The sequence below is a fragment of the Ixodes scapularis genome, unplaced genomic scaffold (genome assembly GCF_016920785.2).
Source record: "Ixodes scapularis isolate PalLabHiFi unplaced genomic scaffold, ASM1692078v2 PGA_scaffold1__304_contigs__length_218370807, whole genome shotgun sequence".
In the NCBI taxonomy this organism is placed as follows: Eukaryota; Metazoa; Arthropoda; class Arachnida; order Ixodida; family Ixodidae; genus Ixodes; species Ixodes scapularis.
In genome coordinates, this window is record NW_024609846.1 from 30881897 (window position 1) to 30904989 (window position 23093).

Below are 23093 nucleotides of genomic sequence, written 5' to 3' on the forward strand. Positions count from 1 at the left end.
GATAGGTTTGCAGCATGCCCTGCCCAATGTTTTGCGAAATAGCGACAGCTTTCTTCGCATCCTGCACAATTTCAGTGCTATGACAAAATTCAGGAGACAAAAAAGCTACTACTGGGCCGTTCCAAGCTCGGTACTTTTCAGAAAGTGCACCGGCTTCCCTTCAAAGCGACGGTGATGAGAGTATGGCTGCCAAGATTGGTACAGAAGTCGGGGGGAGACCCACCCGAGATGAGGGACTCGTCCGCCTTGCGGGGCGGCCTCTCCATGATGTCCAGGTCCGGGGGGTTGAAGCCCAGGGCGGTGGCCGGCAGGCCGTCCGTCACCAGGTTCACCCAGAGCAGCTGTACGGGGATCAGGGCCTCCGGAAGACCCAGGGCCGCCGTCAGGAAGATGCTGACCACCTCCCCAATGTTGGACGAGATCAGGTAGCGGATGAACTGCTTCATGTTGTTGTAGATGGCCCGACCCTCCTCCACCGCCGACACGATCGAAGAGAAGTTGTCGTCCGCCAGCACCATCTCGGAGGCCGACTTGGCCACCGCCGTGCCCGAGCCCATGGCAATGCCAATCTCCGCCTTCTTCAGCGCCGGCGCGTCGTTCACGCCGTCGCCCGTCTGCATGCATCATCGAGGCCATTGAGCGCACGCACCGATAACCAAACATCTCGCGACGCATACCCCCGCGGACCACAATACGAGCCAAAACACCCTGTCCGGCCTTCTTTTTGCGTCTGCGGTCCCCGCAAGCTTCGTTACAGAATTCAGAAAAAGTCCCGATGCTTTCTCTCGAAGAGCAAGACGTGAAAATAGAGAAATACGTGAGTGGCACAATAAATTGCATTACTGACAATCCGGCTCCAAATTTCCGTTACAGGTCTGCGTCTACAGGGAGTATACATTTGGAGCCATATATGTGTATTCCGTAGTTAAGGGCATGCTGGCAGCGAAGGCTCACCAGACTAATTTACCACTCTCAAAACTGTTGCTTACACAAGTTGCTTTACCCGCACTTCATTTCAATGACGGCATTCGAATAGTTTCTACAGCAGCGCTTTTCCCATTTGAAATCGAGGTTCATCCACGACATAGAGTTAATATAATAATCTAGAGGGGAAAGGTCCCATGCATTCCGGCTCCTTCGAAACAACGGGGCATGGGCGTGGACATCAGTGGTCCCAATAGGACCATATTGCTACCAACATTGCTATAAACGAAGGAGTAGGAAAAAAGCACTTGTAATGTCTGTATCTATCATTTTTCTAGCTTTATTTTGCACAAAAACACTGGGGTCGTGCATTTGATAAAAATGAATAAAGTTGACGAGCCTCGCAACTTCGACTCGCCGCGGCAAAACGAACGCACCTAACCTTTCGCCTGCTTTCTTCGATCTTCTGCCACTCTCTTTCGCATTCTTTCTTTCTCGAGACCACCAATGTCTGTGCTTACGACTTGCCGCCTTCTACTCCCGTCATTACCCCACTGGACTACGGCCCCATTGTAGGCGGGCCTCGCACGACCCGCAAGAGGCCGGCGCAGAGAGAGTGACCCTCACCATGGCAGAGATCTCTCCGTCTGCCTGCAGGAACTCCACGATCTTGCTCTTGTGGGCGGGCTCCACACGGGAGAAGAGCCGAGCCCTCTGGACGGCCCTGCGCTGCTCCTCGATTGGGAGGTCGTCAAACTCCCGGCCCGAGTAGGACATGCCCGTGGTGTCCTCATCCTCGGTGAAGACGCCGATGCGCCGGCAGATGGCCTCCGCCGTGCCCTTGTTGTCGCCCGTGATGACGATCACCCGGATGCCCGCCGCCCGGCAGCGCTGGATCGAGTCGAAGACCTCCTTGCGCGGGGGGTCCAGCATGCCCACCACCCCCACGAAGGTCAGTCCCACCTGCAGATGGGCGGTTAAGGCAGATGGCTGAAGCACACGACAGCTGAAACGCACGAGAGCTGAAGCAGAAGCCAACGGAAGTAGAAGGCAACTGAAGCAGACAACAGCTGAAGCAGGGACTTTTTGAGGCTTGCTGGGGTTCTCTCGGACGAAAAAGTTTGGGAACCCCTGGGCTAAATCAATTAAGTGCAACCAATGCCCTGTGACTTTGTGCATTTGTGTATTCAAAGTTATATGCATTCGACCCTTCGACTGTACTCTGTTCTCAGATGAAAAGAACTATGAGGCGAGTAAACATGTTGCGAAATACATATTTGCACCCTTTTCCTTTCTGTCTGCTTGTCTAAATATTAAATTCGACCAATATTAAAAACAATTGTGAAAAAAGTTTATCTCAGCAAAATTGTCATTTTGGTGCAAGATGTAGCAAACTTTCGTTCATGGTGCAATTTGACACAAATGGCAAGCAATTTCATAATTTAAAGCAATAAATAATGGCAATAAGGATGCCTGACTTTAGAGCTGCAGACATGTTGCACTTTCACACCTCTAAGCGCATATGTTCAGCCAGAGAAGATCTTGCCTTCATACAGGATCTAGGGCCGCACACACAAGTTAAATTTACATTTCTGTAGTGGCATGAACTGAATCCTGCAGCACTCCCAACCGGCAAGAGCAGCCGTAACAAATATAAATTCATGGAAAAAAAAAATGGATAGGCTGTGGGTAGGACGCAGCTGCAAGTTTTAGACGTGACGATGTCTTGTGCCGTATATCGCGAAATGAAATGAATGAAGGAAATGTAACAGATCTATTTGTAAGTCACGGAATAACAGAATGAAACCCAAGTATCAAACACATGCTAGACGTGTCGCAAGACGGTGGAACGGGTGACGTCATGTCAGTGTCGGACGCACTATAATCGTGCATATATCTCGAACGGATGGACATATCTCTATTCTTTCACCATCAAGTTTAGCTTGACGAGATTTACCTATGCTTGACATTTCAGCAATATGCATTTAACAGGAACGGAGACAGAGGCCTCGACGGTAAATCTTAGGCTCAAATTTCAACTTTCATGGGGGAATTAGTAATGCAGTACTGTCGCAGGTTATACGTTAGCACCTACTATAGAGTGTATGTCTATTCAGCTTTGAAGTGATACCAGAAACAAATCAATCAAACGCTGCTAGCAACAGCGAGTTGAACTGGGCCGAGCAAGCACTCGGATGCCCACCGAAAGCGCTGTTTCACCCCGCGCCTGTGCGGGAGGGAATGAATGGGTATGTTTCAAACGAGCGAGGCATCGAGCTAAGGATGGTAGCTAGGTACATAACGACGTGAAGACAATTGCGGTTTATAGTCACAGAGCAGTAGGCTGCTATACAGTCGAATCTCGTTAATTCATACTCTCTTAATTCAAACTTGCAGATAATTCAAACTAACATCAGGTCCCATCCTATGCACCTCTATGGGAGAAAGCTCCTGGTAATTCAAACTCTGCTTTATTCAAACATATTTTCGGTCCCCCTCAAGTTTGAATTAACGAGATTCGACTGTAGTGAAGTCTGTTTGCGTTGCACAATGTTCACATTCAAATATGTGCGTAAGAAAACACTCCAAGAAATGCTGCATCTTTGCTTTTGGCACTTGGAGACCCCAGCCACGCCTCAGCCAGAAGTGGCCCCAGTAACCCCGCTTCCCCGTCCGGCATGTACCCTTCCCCACTGAGCAAACCCCCGACAAAAGAGGGAGGGCGCCCACCTCATAGGTGGCAAACTTGTTAGAGTCCCCGAGGTCCATCTCCTCGGGTTTGGGCGGCGTGTCCAGGGTGGCCAGGGCGAGGCAGCGCAGCGTGTCCCTGCCCGTGCCGTAGGCCTTGGTCAGGTCCAGGATGCGCTGCTTCATCATCTGGGGCATGGCCAGCTTCTTGTCCCCCACCCGGCAGTGGGTGCACCGCTCCAGCACACCCTCAGGGGCACCCTGAAACGCGGGGCATGGGCGTCAGCTCCCGAAGCGCTCCAGGACAATCTGTTCCAGCAACGGCTTAATGCTGGTTCACACATCTTCATTTTGACCAACGGCACTATGTCTCTCCCCTCTGCACCTCGTTGTTCGCACCAACGGGCTGCTGAAGGGAGGGATGTTGGCGTTTGCGGCCCAATTTAGCGGTTTCCACTTTTTGCGCCACTGCAGACAAATTTAACTGTCTCTACGCTTGACAACAAAGATTTTAAGATTAACCATCATTAAAAACAAACTGATCCCCCGCCAAACCAGGACTGTTTGTACTGTTCGAACATCCCTCTCTCCGTCCGCTGTGAAGCCGACGTTGCGGCGCCGTATAGGAAAACCGGGATTTGTTCCTCGTGGAAATACTGCTTTATGCTGGCAGCTCATCAAAGATGCAATTGCAGCTTTTATCGCGCACATGACATGCTGCAACTTAGAAAAGACACAATTCCTCGTACTCAGTAACGTTTTTAGGTACATCATACCAGGTGTCGCACGCTTCTGTCATCATCATACCGGCTGGCCGTGTACTGCCTCATAACCGACCGAGCCAAAACGATCGATACCCCTCAGTGTATTTTGACAAACTAGCGCGCAGGCATAAATTCAAAGAGTGCACATCCTTATTGAAGCTACGGTGGACGGAATATCTCTTGGAACGGTGCTTTCAGCCCCGTACCGGTCAAAAGCAGTCCCAGAGCGACAGCAAATTATGCCGCGAGAGCCGGCACGTCACGCTGCCGGACATTGTGATTCTGGCAGTCGGTCGTAGCGGACAAGTTCTGGCAAAAAAGATGCGCGAATGCAATGGTCGCAGTCATCGCAGCGTGCCGACCCCTGGCCGTCGCAGGTTCCGCGAACTGTCCGACTGCGGACCAGCCTACGGCAGAACGGGCATCTGCCACGCGAATCTCTGCTGCAATGCCACTACCAGGATCGCAACAGGAAACGGCGCAACACTTTTGCGACATCGCCGTGTAGAAATAAAAAAATGGCCGCATCTCCACGTGGTGAATGATGTTGATTGGGGCGAAGTTCTGGTGGTGCTGATGATACTGATTTTATTGTTCATAGATAATGCTGTAGGTGCTGATTTTTTTTTTTTTTTTTATTGCTCATAGGTAGTGTTGAGTTCTGGGTTGCGTTTCGACTTCATTATTACTGCTTTATGGTCGGTGAAATGCACAGCCAGTGGTTCTTCTAGCGGATCAGCTTGGATCTGCTAGAAGGCGGGGGGAACGCATCTCCACCGCTTAAGTCAACGGTCCATGTCAGAAAGAGAATGTGTGGTATGAAACGTGGTTATATATGCATTTGACCGCAGCGCCCTCTCGTCTATAAACGTTGAGCCAATGCATGCAAGGTTTAACGCGATTATATACGCATTTGACCGCAGCGCCCTCTCCTGCATAGACGTTGAGTGGCTACATGCAACGTTTCATCCATGACAGAAACCTTAGCTCTTGGGTAACTACCACATCTCAGAGCCCCCTACTCGTCCCGCAGTCGTGGCCGAGTGGTTAAGGTGATGGACTAGAAATCCATTGAGGTCCCCCCCACAGGTTTGAATCCTGTCGACAGCACAAACATTTTTTTCTTTTTATGTGAGCACAGACGCAGGCCGGCCAGCCGGACGGACGGACAAGGCTAGACCCTAAGGAGCTTCGCCCCTAGAAAACCAGAAACGATGATGGGGTAAATGCAGCGGTCGAAAATGCGCTCTGGACGCCAGACCAAAACCCACCTTGACAAACATCTTGGGTCCGTTTCCGAGGCGGGTGTTGGCGGCCGCCCGCGTCGGGTTGCAGAAGGAGCTCATGGACTTGCGGTCACGAGAGAACTCCAGCGTAAACTCCTTCTTCCACATGGCCTGGACGCCGTGGTTCACAGTCAGGGCTGCGTCCCGCCTCGACTTGCCGCTCTTGTCGAAGCCGAAGGGGTTCATCTTCTCCGCCAGCACCGTCAGGGCTGTCTCCGTGGCCTCCCCGACCTTCTCAAAGGCTTGCTTGTACTGCAGGTGGACGAGAGGAAAAACACGTACGGCAAATGGCTAGGCAATTGTGTTGCATACGTGAAACATTATTGCATCACAAACGCTTAGCGATAACTTCCTGATGCCAGACTCTTACATTCACGGCACCCTTCATCGGATTGTTTCATGCGTACCATCTGTATGCTTGACAGTTGTCCCTAGAGTTAAGCGATACTACCGTTAATCGGGCTGACGCAACTAACTAACCCGCCAGAACAGACAACAAACATAAGAATGATTGCGAAACTTCCGAGTACTATCAGTGTGACGCAAAATCAAATCGAATAGTATGTTATCTGAGGTGATTATCTTAAGTTCTGAAACCCCGCACAAGCATATCGTAACAATCCGGCAAGGTGGCGAGGCCCGAGCTATTCATTTTCAATATTATTGAAGCAATAAATTTCTGGCACAAATTCCTCAAAGTTTTGGTAAAATGTAGGGGGACGCAGGCAGGGTAAGCCCTTTGGCACATATGGCGCAGGTGCAAAAGGCACAGCAATCACATCATGGAAATATGCAAGCAGCAGTGTACAAAAGCAAGCGAAGGTGCAGCAATATGAATGTAAAGAATGATTGTCTGGTTGCTTGAATTCCAGTCGCATATCCTCAAAAAGGCAGTTTTTTCGTGACCAGCATTCAAATTCCTATCAACTTTGCTGTACTTGTTTTCTGACAATAATTATTGTAAAGCACAACGGTACAATGACGATTTCTGGGGGGTTGACTTGTTTTCAACAACCCGCTAAAAAGCATTCAGCATTAATTTATCACGGACAATTAAGGCAGAATACTTGTTTCCATGAAGGCAAACAACTGGCCCTACATTCCAACATGGTAACAGTTAATCGGAGACACTCGAGCGAAAGGTGCAAAGAGGCGCAGGGGTTCCTCACAACGAGAAGGAGGGTACTCCTCCCAGTTTCCCAGGATCAATGTAGACCGGGCCAGGCACGAGATTGCAACCCACCTCATTGAAGTCAATACTGGAGTCATTGCACATGCAGCAGATCGTGGTCAACTCGTGAAGAGCCTCGTAGTTGGCGCAGTTGGCCTTGGCACCATTCTTGAACCTGGGGGAGGTGTCGGAGCAATGCGGTTAACAGGCGCCGAGAAAAACTATGAGTTCTAAAGGGCACGCTCAGAGAAGCTGCGGAATTTCTGCGTTTCGAGCCGACGCAACATCCCGCATTGCTTTTTGATACCTATCTTTCCCACACTATCTCAGTTATGAGAGCCACAAGAAAAGAGCGTTCAAGTTCTAAATTCGAGACACTCGGTTTACGGGCACCAGTAGGTGGTTAAAGCGGAGGTCAGTGCTGGCAGGTGAGGTCCAAAGCTATTAGATATATTCGGGCGTGGAACTTCCCATAGGCACTGTAAAATGAAGGGCATCTGAAGTCACGTCAAAACTTTGGCAGCAGTGGTAGTGCTGCGGCGTATCCGCTACCCTCACTTTTTAACGAAAAAAAAAACAATGAAAAGTGCGAAAACATTGGAATTTTTTTAGCATTTTTCTTAGGTGGGACGCAGCTTTACTACCCAAGTTAGCGCTACAAATAAGTGTATTGTAGCTCAACAGTGGCTTTGATGGCGGCATTTCACACGTGCCACGCCCTGTACGACCCAAAGATTGCGGCATTTGCGAGCCACCGCGGCGCAACCGAGACGAGCGGGGACTCACACTTCGCCGATGGGCTCGTAGGTCGAGCCGGTGACCTCGAACTCGTGGAAGGAAATGTCCCCGGGGTCGGCCTTGTCGATGATGAAGAAGCGGCTGACGGACATCTGGTTGGTGGTGAGCGTGCCCGTCTTGTCCGAGCAGATCACCGAGGTGCAGCCCAGAGTCTCCACCGAGGGCAGGGACCGTACAATGGCGTTCTTCTTGGCCATGCGCCGGGTGCCCAGGGCCAGGCAGGTCGTGATCACCGCCGGCAGGCCCTCCGGAATGGCCGCCACCGCCAAGGCTACCGCAATCTTGAAGTAGTACACGGCACCCTTGATCCACGAGCCGCCGTGCGCCGGGTCGTTGAAGTGGCCAATGTTGATGGCCCACACCGCCACGCAGATCACAGAGATCACCTGGGACGGAGGTCGTCACTTCAGCGACGCCTCTCCACCATCGCCGGCTTTGGCACACAGCCTCGGCAACATATGCCACAAACACAAACTATAGTAGTATTGAGGTCAAGAACTAAAGTAAAAAAAAGTCCTGCTCCTTCCATAGCGTCTCTGATTTACCCCTTTATGTGGTGACATAAGATATATGCAGATGCATTTCAGATTAGCCATTTCATTGAGACATACATGTTTCACATGCCAAAAACATTGTTTCCACCCCGCCATCCAATTTTTTTAAGAACTACTTCGTGCAGTCTTCGACGGGGTCACTCGCCATGCTTCAGAAATTTATCAACACCATTAAGATGGTGGTGGATGCTCTAAGGAGCCGGCTAAATGCGAGTGAAGAAAAAACGTTGGGAAGAGGTCACCAACACGGTTGCAGACGGATGGCCACAAGTGGCGCCCTCACCTTGGAAAGTTGCTCGCCAAACTCGTCCAGTTTCTGCTGCAGGGGTGTCTTCACTTCCTCAGTCTCCGTCATCTCCGTCCTGATCTTGCCTGCGGGATGGTTCGCATCGTCAGAGAGGAGCAAGGAGTTGGACGCCACGGCAAGAATCGAAGCGACCCTGGAGGGCGGTACATACCGATGGCAGTCTCCAGACCGGTGCCCACCACGATGCCGATGGCTTTTCCGGATGCAATGTTGGTTCCCTGCATGGGTCAAAGGTCGTCGTGTCGTCAATCGGCGTGAGACTCGCAGCCTGACTGTGCCAATTCTCCCGAGCACAAATGTTTACCTAGATCGACACGCTCTAACAGAAACAACCTGTTCCACCCGCACTGTAGCCACTTATCAGGTCGGGCATATTTTGACCACCTAAAAACTCTTAAAAAAAACTAGCTTCAGATGAGAAGCGAATTCCAGATAGTAAGTGGCTCAGAGCAGCTCGTGAAAGTTCGGCGGTTGGTGAGCCCGCAAAAACAGACGTGGCAACTTTTAAAAATAGTGAGTACTGCGCCTTGGAAACTGTTTGGCAAATCTTGCACCATAGGTTGCAACTTAACAAGCGACGTTTTCAAACAACCCAGATATTTAGCGGACTGCTTACAATGCTATACTCATTTTCACCTCAACAAATAGTAGTCTTGCACATTGTTCCCATGCCATTCGAAATAGTTCTTGCAAGATTTGATTGTCGAAGAAACAATGCTTTTGGCATTTGAAACAGATATGTCTCGGTAAAATAACATATATCTCATCTAAAACAGACCTACATATATCTTAATTCTTTACGTAAAAAGAGAAATGAATAATGCTCCACGACCAGCCGGACTTTTTTACCGCGGTTCTTGAGGTGAAAACGAGTATAGTTGGCTCGAAAGGCACGAAATTAGTTAGCTACGCCGCGAGTTTTTAAACTAGGCAACCCAATGACAATCTTACTCGTGAAAGACTCTGATCCTTTCGTCAAATTGTTTGGGGCAACTGGAAACAACTTTACATCGAGCAGGCCACCCATTTCGGACTACCACGTCCTTACGCCTCAAAGAAAGAGTCTCCACAATGCGGTGGGTCCACCAAAACGAGGATTAAAGCCTAACCTAACCTAACCTACCCACAACCTCGGTTTTCCGCGAGACAATCCCATTACAGTCTTCCTCTACCAAGAGGCCAGGAGAGGAAGGGATTAGAACCAATACCACCCATAGTCAGTGAAAGGTGAAGAGTTGAGGGGAAGCTCCTCCCACCTCTTCCCACTTGAGCAAAGTTAACGGTGGAGAGGAGGCAAACCACTCTCCAGCATTCGCTCTGCTGAAATGGAAAGAGCTGGGAGGAGTTTCCCCTCACCTCTTAGTAACCAACTATAGAAGACAAGGCCCGCACAGGACACCCACCCCAAGCGGCAAACTGTTCAAAGTGGCAGACGCATGCGTCTTGGCATGCTGCTGGTGGCACTGCGTAGATCCACTAGTGACACCGTTTGAAGAGGGGAAGGGGGAATAGTATTGCTCAAATCCTTTCAGGAGGAGCCAGCATGCAAAGGTCCTCTGAGAGGGGAGGGGGGACCCACCGAGAAGAGGATGTTCTTCTTGTCCTGGTTGACGGCCCTGGGGTCCGGGATGGGGTCCGTGTGCTTGATGACCGACACCGACTCCCCCGTGAGGATGGACTGGTCCACCCGCAGGGTGGTCGACTGGATCTTCACCAGCCGGATGTCGGCGGGCACCTTGTCTCCCACCGACACCTCCACCAGGTCTCCCGGCACAATCTCCTTGGCCCGGATCTTCTGCACCCCGTGCTTGTTGGCTCGCAGCACCTTGCCCATCTCGGGCTCGTACTCCTTCAGGGCCTCAATGGCGCTTTCTGCATTGCGTTCCTGAGCGGGGGGGGGGGGACACCAACAGACACATTGGGCTCTGCTAGACTCCATCTTTAGGCAATGCGCTTGCGTTTGCTTAGGACCCAGTTTTTGCAATCTCTTGCACCAAAAAACCCTGGGCGCTGTCTATGAGGTGACCCTGGCATTTCGGCGAAAGTTTTGCGGTATTTGAGAGATCAAATGTATCTGTGAGAAATAATTGTTTATAACATCGTCAAAGGCAATGTGTTCCATGACTACACGATAGATGATGCCAGGGCTTTCTCTCGTCGCAACAAAGAGCTATTAAGGCACATGGTCATAAGCAGTCGCAAGCATGTGAACTAGCATTTAAGTATACTGCTCTTGGCACAGCAAGGTTTCGTCGGCGCTAGGGTTCCTCATTCCTACAAATCACAAGCTTTTTTTTTTTTTTTTTTCAAATATAAGTTGATCAAGCCTTCGAAATATAAAAAAAAACAAAAAAAACTGCTTACTGTGTTGGGGTAATAGATACTGCAATTACTTCTTTCACAACATTCAACATTATGTAACTATATATTTAAAAAAAAGAAAGAAATAATTATAGTTTTCCTTACAGCAGAGCCTCCCCCACTCGTTATAAGTTCGCTTTTTACGGGGAAAAGAATCTTGACTATCAAAGTCTCAAACACCTGTACTGGCATTACAAGAACAGTTGCCAACCAATTTTTCCGGAATCCGATAATTCAAACTTGTTCGATATTTCCGACCTAAAAGGAGGAACCGCGACCTACCCGGGAGAAATAGAGCACATTCATGACCAATGTTTCGGACAGCTTGAAGTCCAAAAGTTTGACATCTCGGACAAAATCGACGCAAACGGTGAGCGGAACCAAAAAGCCGCCATTTCAGATTCTATGTTGGCTGTGCATGGATTGGCTTGGTTTGGCAGCACAACTTGAGTACTGCCAAGTCCTTCTGCTACGCAATGCTAAGCTAAGGCTTTCTTTATTTACTTTTTAACCTAGCTGCACACTATTATCGTCATCATCATTGTTACCATTTTGCTCTGTTCATTCGCCATTCTGCAGTTGTGGACTCGCACCTCTCATCTCGTCTTGGTGAATCATGTTTTCAGACTACGCTGGCTCGGACGTCCATGGTCCCATCTGTCCTTCAGCCACCGCTAAGTATCGCTAAGAAGCGCGGAAAGAGCTAGACCATAATGCTAGAAAAGAAGGCAGCGATTCTCGAGCTAATAGAAAATGGCCAAACGCAAGCGGAGGCATAACCTGAAGCAAGGCACTATTGATAGCTTTTTCTCAGCCTGCTGAGATGTAATAAAGGCAAGTTCTTTAATCTGCCGATTTTTTGGACTACTCTATTTTTCGGACGTTTTCTGGGTCCCTGCAAGGTCCGAAAAATCGGTCGGCAACCGCACTTCAGCTTCGCTTCACTGCATCTTTATCTTAACTGTTGGCGACGAGATGCTTTGTTGGTGCCCTCTTCTGGTGCCTATGCATGACGTCACCACCAGAACTATAGTTGCTGATGAACAGTTTGACGGTGTGTGTGAAAAGCACGATGGAGGCTCGCAATCGTTGTGTTCTTAAGCCAACGCCGTCGAAGTGGATGGTCCGACACTACTCTTATTTCCGTCATATTGGCAGAATTCACACCACTCGATTGTCGCAGCGAGCGTGTGGCCAATCGTGAAAGGCCGACAACAGCAACGCTTTTGGTCACGCATGTCGTATATATCAGTTATTTAGTGCTACGGAAAGGTTCCACTGCAAGCACAGAGCAAGGAGAGACGACATACCTGCCAGACGCCCACCACGGCATTGGCAATCAGAATGAGGAGGATGACAAAAGGCTCGACGAAGGCGGTAATGGAGTCTTCATGCTCCTCAAATAGCGCCAGAACCTGGAACAAGAACAAAAGCCATAGCGTGCTTCAGGTTCACAAGGTCACACTGTTCCAACACTGCACACTTCTGTTTCAGCAACACCCAAACGAACGCCAAAAAGCTATGGCCAGTGAATCAATGAAAGCATCGCAGCAACGCACATGACCTTGCCCCCACAGTAAGAGCTCCTCCCAAATTTCTTTAGCATATCCTATTTCGGCTAATATAAATTAAAGTTGAACACTGGTCTCCGAGCTTTTTTTCCTCATTTTTTGACCAAACAAAATGAAACAGCACAAGCTTGTTCAGATTTTTATGTCGATTTCAGATATCTGGTATTTTATTTAATAAGAAAGGTTAATTCTCAACATAATTAAAATTAACTCACCTTTAAAAAAAAACAATACTAAAAAACAAAAACAAAAACAATATAATAAGAAAAACTATTTTTAAGAAACAAATGGCCAGATATTACCAACTATGAAGAGTACAACATTGAAAGCACTTTTTAGATGAAATCATTATTAGTGAATTAACAACACACAGAAGTTAACAGTTTAATGTGCACATACCAAGCAATAGAACAATAGTTTGGTTGAAAATTTTCCTACACCTATATTGAAAAATCTGCTTCCAACATTATATGCTTTGCACATATAGCTACATGGTGTTAAAAAGTTATGTTTCTGTTTGCCCTAGATGCTGAGACATCCTTCCTGAAAATTTGCCGAGTCCGAATTTTGTGTTTTCAGAGAGTAATGTTTCAGCATCAACTTCAGAGCAACTTTAGCCTGCTAGATATTATAAAGTGATATTATGGCTCAATTATTTATCTTCAATATAAGACTTTTGGTGGATCAAAAGAAAAATAGCTAAAAATTCCAAAATTGCCACTTCAAAAAAAAAAAACAAAAAAACTTTATTTTACTTAAACGAAAGAGAGACATTGAAAACAGACAAACAAAAGCCTGCATTGTCATTTGTTTTCAATGTCCCTCTTTCGTTGTCGTAAATTAGAAACCAACACGCTCAACCATCTACCAAAACACCTTTTTAGGGATATTTTTATTCAAAGCTTCAGGCCTCCCCCTGAAGCTCGTTTTGAGCTTTCCATATCCCATCACGGGCAACAAAGCGGGGAATTTGTAGCAATCCCCAGTGTTGCAACAAGCTCAAAACAACCAGACTAGAGGTACCAAGTGAGCTTCGAGAAAGCCATTCCCCTCCACTTCATTTTCTCCCACAGACACTCAAAGAAAGCAGATGTGTACTTACAAATGAAATTACAGCAGCTAATAATAAAATCTTCACTAGAAGGTCGTCAAACTGTTCCAGTATAAGTTGCCACAAAGGCTTGCCTGAAACAAACAAAAAAAGAAGCAACGGATTATGAGCATCACACTTCCCTCAGAAACACTACAGATTTACAGCTAGAATACAATTTTCTTAAAGGACACATGCAAAGAAAAAAATATTTTTTTTAAACAGCTTGGATGGGAAAAGGATATCATAAAACGATTTTACAACAAAGAAAGAAAATTTTTAGAGCTATATTTACGGCGCTATATGAATTTGTGGTTGGCACCCGCGGGAGCCGCCGCTGGTCACGTGGTAGGCCTGTGCGCCGCCGCCCCGCGTCGCCGCCGAGCGCATGCTGAGTATTGTACGATTCCGCTTCAATGCGTTTCTCCACACCGCCGTCGGCGCCACCGCACAAGTTTGTCTGCTTCGGGGCGCCCACAGGTCTGTTACGTTTGCTTGCGCTTTTTTGAGGAGTTTCCTTTGGGCTCTAAAAGCTACTTATTAATCTTAGTTTTTTGTTGTGCTCCAAACAAAGATGAATGAGTTACTTTTAAAGGCCATAGGAAGCTTTTGAAAGAGCGCAAGCACCATGTGAGAAATATGGGCCCGTCATGTGATAAATAAGGGCCACTTTTCCGCGGTGGCCGCGGGCGCCAACTACAAATTCGTATAACACCGTAGATATAGCTCTAAAATTTTTTTCTTCGTTGTAAAATTATTTTATGATATCCTTTTTCCATCTAAGCTGTTTAAAAAAATGTTCTTTTCCTTTGCATGTGTCCTTTAAGAAGCAGGCACTGATACGATCACAACTGGCTTTTAATTACAGTCCAAGCTCATTATAACAGACCTGGTTACAACAGACATTTGGATATAACGTACAGATTTGTCAAGTTCGGCTGGTTTTCATCTATGTACCATTGACTCAACTTTATATCTGCACACAACATACTCCTTTTACAACAGACCAAAATCTTGATCAAAAACAAAGTCTGTTATAATGAGCTTAGACTGTATTAACAATGTTCGCCCCCTCTAAGCCACGATAAGTTCCAAAGAAAAGCCGAGTTCTATTGCATGCCATTGGTTGCGACACCGAAACACCACTGAAGGGAGGTAGTTTCCCCCATAAGTCAATGAACTTTACTCCCTTCCTGTTCTAAACACACCACTGACGACAAAATGCCTTACATGCTTTGAAATGAAGATGGGAACTATCAACGACACGAAGAACTATCTGCTGCCAGCTTCCAGTGCATTACCAGCGAGAAATTTTCCTCGCAGAACTTTCAAAGAAATGATTTGTCCTTCCAAATTTTTTTGCTGAAAAAATGTGAGTACAATAAAGGTTTTCTCGGGAAAAATAGGTCTTTGATTGCCCAAATAGTACTCATATTTGTAGCGAATGCTCAATACATGCCCAAACCTATGTCATTCTGAACTTCCATTTTCCTGAAACCAATTCACTTTCCTCTCAAGCTCACGAAAGAAAAATGCCTAGCTGATATACCTCCCTAAACCAAACTATGTATGCCTGTCTTCACACCCACCAACAATGTTTAGTTTGCAATAAAGACTGCCAAAGCTCCACTCACCCTCCTCAGCTGGCAGTTCTGCAAACAAACGAGGGAAAAGAAGAAAAGAGAGAAAACATCAGTTCAGTTGTTTTCTCAAAGGGGCAGACTTAAACGACAACCCCTCCGAGAATACCCCCGATCACCCAGAGACAACGGACCCAAGACCAGCAAACTTGGACCTCCAGGCCAGACTGGCATAAACAGACGTCAGAGAGTGAAACCGACTTGCTTCGAAGGAGGAATGCAGTCTGGCCGGAACCCCGTTTACTGTCTTCTCCGCCCTCTCGTCTCTCTATCCGCCAAACCTTCTAGCCACACGACGGGTCAGCCACGCTCCCCTACCCACGCAAGAGTGCACGCACCATCCTTTATCCACGCCCTGCATATGGCTACGGAAACCTATCTGTGTAACCCCAAGTACAACAATTATTTCCACCTTTAGCTGGCAAACAATACGATCCAAGGTGTTCCTTTTTCACTGCATCTTTCTAACAATAATTATATTTGTTTGCGAGTCATTCAAATGCTCTCAAAGTTAACTGTTTCTTACGTAGCTGAAAAGGAGGGTTGCGATTTTCTGAATTTTTCTCCGACAGATTTGGCATATAAGCAATTGGTCTCTAGTATTCCAGGACAACGAGACTAACATTATTCTGTACTCATTTGGCAATGACAAGACTATGACCAATAACATTACATAGTAAAAAAAAAAGTGGATATGTAGATAGTTTACAAACATAAGAGGAAGTGTAGCAGTACCAAACATAAGAATTTAACTCTCCATCTGGTTTCATGCATCTTTTGCTTGCCAATGTGTCAGAAATATAGCGTTACTATCAAAAATACCTTTACTCATCGCATCTCCAGTTATTACATAAAATATGTTGGGAGTAAGACAATAAGCACTCAACATTCCACTCAACCTTTGGAGTTAACTTTCACCCATCGATCTATCGAGAATACTCGCCGTACATAAATAAAAATTTTTCAGGACCAAAAGCCCTCGAGACAAGCTGCAATGGCACTACAACTTCCGCCTGCCAAGGGAGGGTTGAGAACACTGTCCTTTAAAGCACCTCCCATCAACGCACGAGAGGCCCCTAAAGGTTCTGCATGACCAAGCTGAACGCCTCGCAATTCGGAACCAACCAGATAAGCTACATACCTGAAAGGCTACGTATCTTTTGCCGCCTGCACTGGCTACTGCTAGAAAGAACCTCGCACTACACCGATCCACAAAGCCAACACCGGCTACCCAGCATCGTCCCCCACTCCAAAACGTTGCAGCAACGAGCGCGACTATGCAAGACCAGAGGCAAAAGCAGCAGAGGCAACCACTACGACCGCCGCCGCATGCGGCCGCTAGTCTAGGTGAGGTGCCGTCCCCGGTGCCTCAGCCAGCTAACGGTGCACGCTAGCGTGCACGCTAGTGCACATGCATGTGCACACACACACTTCTCCGACGCCTACTTACGTCCTTTTTCTGCCCCCCGAGGGTGGGCTCCGGGCGACGCCGGGCACTGGGTGCTGCCCCATACGGAGCAGACGACGCAAGAAATACCGTTTAGCGTCACATCCCACCCCACCCCACTTGCAGTTTTATACATAGCCAGTCCCTCTGGCGTCACCTTTTGGAAACCAAGGTCTAGTGCTCCCCATCCCATCCACCTTATGAGCGTGAAGCAAATATTAATTTAATTAAACTTCTATCCCATTTTGAATCTCTGATAAACAGCAGTTCCACGCTGAATTGTCGCTCGTAAGTGCAGTATTCAAATCCAATGTTAAGCGTGGGTTGAAAGCAATGATAGTAGAGGCCCTCCACCAGTGGTTGGGACAAAAGGCAACAAGCTCAATGGAAATGTGAGGGTCAAAGAGAAGCATGTAAACATGCACAAAAGATGCGCAGCATTGCCTTCTTTGCCAGGGCAGAATTGCAAAGCTGGATCGCACAACCTCCGAGAGGGGGTAGCCCTAAATGACACTCGAAAAGCTCACACTAGATTCTCTTCAAGTGCTGCCATAAAGGAAAGCCAGAGCATCGGCCTTCCAACACAATAATGAGGCGGTGAAGCAATGCTTCCCAGCTGCCAAGCAAGGGGCTACTTCAACATAGCTTCACAGGTTGCTAGTGCTGCGGGAGCAACGAGCCAGAGACCAAGAGGCAAACGCCACAATATCCAGAAAGATGGCTCGCTCTGACGCAGCGAGGCAAAATGAATTAAAGGAAGGGGCTAGGCCAATCTTGCTCTAGCCAAAATAAGTCCTGCAACATTTTTTTTTACATGGATCAAGCGCGCATCATTAGCTGTCCTAGAAAGTACCACAAATGCAGCATTACTTCAAATGCCAAAATAAAAGAGCTAAATTTATTTAATGATCTAAGGAATCAGCGAATACCAATCTGAAAAACTCATTTTCCATCCTGTCACGCAAATTGCCTCAAACCCGAGTGAGAAATCTCAGGACTCTGGGCAGTACCTTTTTCGTCAACAGAAAACTGGACAGAAAACATAATTGGGCTATCTTTCAGTTGTGGGTTACTTTCCAAAATATTTTACTCAGCAATTTCTTTTTACAGATCAAATAAAGACATCAAGTAAAAAAAAAAACTGTGTGTGCAGAATGGAACTCACTATAACTATAACCGAAACCTACTATAACCAGCACAACAAAACTCTGCACCGAGAAGACCACATCAAACGAAAACCAAACAAAAATGAAAACTGAGTATAAATTGCAGCAATCAGTACTGAATTTAAAAATAAAAAAAAGGAAAACCACTGGTCATGACACTTTTCTGCACTACAAATCGATTCCAGCTGTGCCTTTCATTGTTTTTCATTTTCTACTTGGTCGTTTGAACCGCCGCATCGCCAGTTAACTTGTTCATCCATTCAAGGTGCAAGCAAGATGTATGACCCTCAAACAAACGCGCACGGGAAGGTGGGAGAAAGAGAGAGAGAGGGTCTCACCGTTGGGACCATACTTGTCCTGGAGCTTCTTGACCTGGGACTCTGACAGCCCCCGCTCGGGGTCCGTGCCAAAGTAGTCTAGCACCTCCTTGTATGGCTTGGCGTGGGCCAGCTCCATGCTTGCCGTTCGCCTCCCTCGGGATCAGCGCTGCCCCCCGCACAACCAAGGCCGCCCTAATGCTCACGGCCCTCTCCGGCACCCTCTGCCCTCAGCGCTGCGAGGAAACCAATCACAACGTCAGCGCCACCAACATTCTCAGATCTATCAAGCTCCACGGAAGAGCGTCGTTCAAAAACGGTTCTTCTCCGTTTCCAGCACACAAGCAGGCACAGGCGGATAGCATTGCTAGTGCCACCGGCGGCAACGCCTCCGCAAGAAAGACCGTTTTGAACGATGCTCTTTTTGCACAAACTTTACGCTTTATCATAAAGCCGCAACATAATCACTTTCCACCACAAGCGATAGGCGTCCGACGTTCCACCGGTTCCGTCGCTTCTGTCCATGGGGTGGGCCAATAGTGCCACCGTGCGGGCGAGCCGTGAAAAGGCACCGGGTGTCTAGGAAGCTTGTCAACCAGCTCTTATCTAGTAACGTTGAGCGTCACCGTGAGAATTATACATAAAGCACAACACTGGGCGTACCAACCGGGGGGGGGGCAAGGGGGCGCTAGCCCCCCCAGTTCTCAGAGTAGGGGGGGGGGGGGGGGGGGGGCAAGAATGTATTTTTCACCCCCTGAAAGAGCCGCCGCTGGGCAGAGCAAACACTGGCCGGCGGCACCCAAAGAATGCCACGGGCACCGCCCCCCCCACAATGGGGGGGGGTCTGGTTTGCCCCCCCCCCCCCCCCCCCCCACTTAAAAACAAGTTGATACGCCACTGAGTACAACGCCTCTGACGCACCGCATACGTCGACACGCAACTTTGACGTAACGAAAACCTACAGCAGCGTCAGTCGACAGCTGGCGAACTATTTTCAGCTCCGGCCCGCTGCTCCCAGAGACGGTGGCAGGGACTATTGGCCTTGGTGCTGCTGTTATGTGGTTCTGGTCGGCTTGTTCACGTATCGTGCAGTTTTAACGGAAAAAGAGAGTGCATTAATATAGGAATAATTGTGTTTTGCTTAGCAACTTCGAAAAATCAACATGGTCATTTTCTTAATAGGCGTCAACATCTCCATCCCCCGTGATATGCCCCTGTCCCAACAGCTTCGTATTTGTAGTCATATACTGTAAACCACTTACGGGCAAACATTTTCGCGAATCGGGCCATAGCTGAAAATTTGGAATTATTCGCGGGTTCCAATTTTCGCGAATTGAGTGTAGCTTCCGTAGCGTTCACATATTGCCCGAATTGTTCGCGGAACGTATTTCTCGCGAATTGTAGGTGATTGACGAAAATTAGGTCCTCGCAAAAATTTAGTCGTTTACAGTATCTTAATTTTAGCACACTATCGTCAGCGAGCAGGCGCACAGAAAATTCGGGAGAACCTGTCCCAGTCTCTTTCGCCATCTTGGCACTACCGCTCTACCATCTAAAGGGCGTTGGGTTGCGAATACTAGAGTCAGTACACACTGGCCCGTGTTTATGCAGTTAGCACGGCAGACTCGAGCAAGATTCGTTGGTGCGCCAGGTGGCAAACACAGGATGTCACAATAGACCCTTTTCAAAATTTAGTGCCATCTGGTGGTTCAAAAAGCAGCTTCATTAGCGACAAACTAATGGCAGTCATAAAACTGTATTTCATCAGGCACCATCACTTTCGCATATCAGTAGAAGATGACAATTGATTTTTTGATCGCCTCACAATTCTTGATTTGTTTCAGTTTCAACGGCGTGAACTTAACTGACCCATACAAAGCGGCAACCGATAAGCCAATCGATTAAATTTCTGCGATCAAAAGGCTTGAGGCAAACTTGTGCCAAAAAATTGATTGGACCACACTTTTAAATAAACGCTTACGCAGCTGTTGTATTCAATGTGCGTGTCATGTAGTACTGATGTCTTCAACAAACAGGCCTCCCATATCCTCAGCTTGGTGTATCTTCAATTTTTTTCTTCATCAGCCTCAAGAAGGTCACTATTAGTGTGGCAAAGATGCCATAAACCGAGATGATAATGAGCAAAGTTGCCAGATTGATTTTCAAAAAGGGTCTGTTGGTCGAGGGAAATGGGCATAAGAGTCGGGGAATGATAAATGTCTGCACAGTTAATGTGCGGCCATTGAAGGCAGCCAAACAGATGGCAGTAGCAACTATTATTTGCAGTACCCCAACAATGTGTAGCCTGCTATCATACCTGGTAGGTTCAATGAACAAGACTTTAAAAAATTCCGGATTGAAAACCTCACATTTAGGATCTAAATTGTCGTGAGAGCGAGTTTCACCACTCATTTAAAGATGACGGTGAAATGATGACAATGACGGTAAAGATGACAATAGTTAATGGACTGCTTGTAGTCCAGTAACTATTGTCATCCTGATGTCTGATGATAACTGATGTCCAGTGACTGTTGAGACATTGTATCACAATTGCCCAAGCAGCACTTTATAACCCTGAAGATTACAAATTCAATATTTCTGTGCCATTGTACCTTGTGCAGCTGAAGCGAACTTGAAACCTTTCCGATTATTCAAAGCCCCACGTCTGTGAGCGGAGCTCGCGTCACAACAATTCCTTGAAAAAACCAAGCTTCAGTTCCTGTGCACACTTTCTACCTCCCAGTTGTTCACACTGAAGGAATCTGTTCCAAAGCCACTTTGTTCTCGATAAACAAATATTCCACATATGTTTGAAGTCACTTTTTTAGATGTCATTAGGCCACCATTTCACAGGGACTCCCCCAAGCATTTACGGAGACGTTAACAGTGACGCAGAAAGCCCGACTGAAGCTTTGCACTGCTCTCTTCCCGCTGCAACACGAAATGTTGTCAGTCCCAAGCAAGCTCAGAGGGTTTCTGACCTAAAGAGCTTTCAAGATTGGATCAGTATTTCGCCAGATAGCGACGACAGTAAAGTCCTTTTTAACGACCCGCCGACATTTCCAAAAAGGAAGTGTCTGTGGTCGCCAATTATCTGTACAAGGAAAAAAAGAAGAGAAAAAAAAGTGCAGATTGCGACACGTAATAACGGCGCGCATTAGCACCGTCTCGTAAGGGAACAACGATCTTGCCTGGCAAATCAGGTGTAAGAGGCTTTTCTTTTCCTTAGCGAAACGAAATGAATGAACCCCCCCCCCCCTTTTTTTTTTTTTTTTTCTTAACGAAACGTTTCTGCTCTGCTGTTTAGCGTCGCATTTCTTTGGCAAGGCACGGAACTACAGTGCTTCGTAAAACATGCCCTTTGAAACTGAGAATGTCGCAAGATTTCTTGCACCGGGGCACATCGTATGCGTGAAACATGCCACCGGACACTCGGATACGTCATCACAAGTCAGTTGGTGACAATGCCGTTTTGAGGGTCGAAAATGTGTGGTTGAAAAAAGAAAATAAAAAGTCGCACGCACGTTTTGCAATGGCGAGCACGCCGGTCACGGACTTGCGCTGCTTTCACAACGTGGCGAATCGACTGAATCGCGATGCGCCATGGAAATCGTCGATGAGGAAAGCTATCCGGGCTGGATCGCTGTTCGGTGCCAGCAAAAAAAGTCAACAAATGGGTCTTGCAGTCTCGCACTACGCGTTTAAAATGAAATTCTCGTCACGCGACTTCCAAAGGAACGTCAAGAAGCGAGAGCTGACCCCTAAACCCCTTGTCGTCGAGATGCTTTCGCGAGCTTGGAGGCGGCGAATACGTTGAGCGTGCACGATTCACTCCATAAATTGGGTTTGCGACGTGGTTTGTGGCGGCTAAGGATCTTGTGGGCAAAAATTAGCGAATTAAAGGTCCGACGGCATAACCACGACGCACGCACCGTTGTCCCCCGCAAATTTGCCCAAACGTCTTAGAAAAAAAAAAAAAAAAAAACTGGATTTTTTATTTGGCGACTAAAAGGGGCAAAGGAGTGTGGGCAGGCATCAGGAAAAACGAAGGAGTCGCATGACGTGCAGTCTCCAAAGTAGTCCCAAGTCGACGTTTAGGCCTAGGTAATTCATCGTCCCGGTAGCCGGCACGATCCCGAACAAAACGACCACGTTTAAAGCCGGGCACGGCGTTATCTACCGAACATCGGCTCGCCAGCATTATCGGAACGCAAAAGAAAATCGTCATACGTACCATCGTACCATTTAAATGCTGTAGTAGGGGGGGTCGAGACGCAAAACTTTTCCGTCGGGCAGTGCAGATGACAGGGGAACACACTCAACAAAGTTCATGTGGAGAACGGTCATTGGACGTGCCTCGATCACGTGACCGCCGGAAGTTCCGGAGATGAGCCAATGGACACATATAGAGAAGACGTCACGTCCGGGAGTTTCCGGCATGTGTGCGTCGTGTCGGCGCGTCGGCTGCGTGCTTCGCTGGCCTGAGCAGACGACCCACCTGCTGTGTTGCGCGATGCTCACGTTTGTGCTCACTGCGCGCCTCGGTTTTGCACGGGAGTCGCCGTCGGGAACGTCCGTGTTAACCGAGAATGAGTCAGGTGAGACCGAACAGGTGTCGTCTGCTGACGAGCTCACCTCGGTCGGCCTCCAAGAAACATCCGACAGGTCACAGGCCAACGTTGCCACACGCGTGGGGTGAACGGGGTGAAGGGGTCAAATAAGGTCATTTTCCTCCTTTCCACTCTTCCTAGTATCTTCTTTCACCCACCCGGAATGCTCCTTAGTCGTTGGGCTTTTTTTTTTATTTCCTCTGTATGTTTCTAACACTTGTTTTTTTCCTCCATCGTCTGTATGTCTGATCTGACATTTTTATTTGTATGTCTTTAGGATGTCCTAACATTCGAGGGACGTCCCATGCATGTTCATAGGACATGTGTGCTGCTTGGGTATTTGTTTGCGTACATCGTCTGCTTCGCGGTGCGGAGTTATTTGGAAAAGTAAAGAAGAAA

At 47.7% G+C, this 23093-nt stretch overlaps 1 protein-coding gene across 1 annotated transcript in view; it reads right to left on the reverse strand.

Annotated features, from left to right (window-relative positions):
- Positions 1-22418, reverse strand: part of LOC8032951 (calcium-transporting ATPase sarcoplasmic/endoplasmic reticulum type) — a 29989-nt gene extending 7571 nt beyond the window's left edge. Inside the window, exons 1-14 of the mRNA XM_029975461.4 lie at positions 22319-22418; positions 18106-18320; positions 15149-15166; positions 13527-13609; positions 12164-12268; positions 10072-10377; positions 8644-8710; positions 8469-8557; positions 7620-8017; positions 6906-7008; positions 5648-5914; positions 3655-3873; positions 1552-1887; positions 224-614 (exon numbers count right to left, since the gene is read on the reverse strand). Of these exons, the coding sequence (XP_029831321.1) occupies positions 224-614; positions 1552-1887; positions 3655-3873; positions 5648-5914; positions 6906-7008; positions 7620-8017; positions 8469-8557; positions 8644-8710; positions 10072-10377; positions 12164-12268; positions 13527-13609; positions 15149-15166; positions 18106-18223 (2500 nt within the window). The 5' untranslated portion in view covers positions 18224-18320; positions 22319-22418. The remainder of the gene's footprint in view (positions 1-223; positions 615-1551; positions 1888-3654; positions 3874-5647; positions 5915-6905; positions 7009-7619; positions 8018-8468; positions 8558-8643; positions 8711-10071; positions 10378-12163; positions 12269-13526; positions 13610-15148; positions 15167-18105; positions 18321-22318) is intronic.
- Positions 22419-23093: the final 675 nt, after the last annotated feature.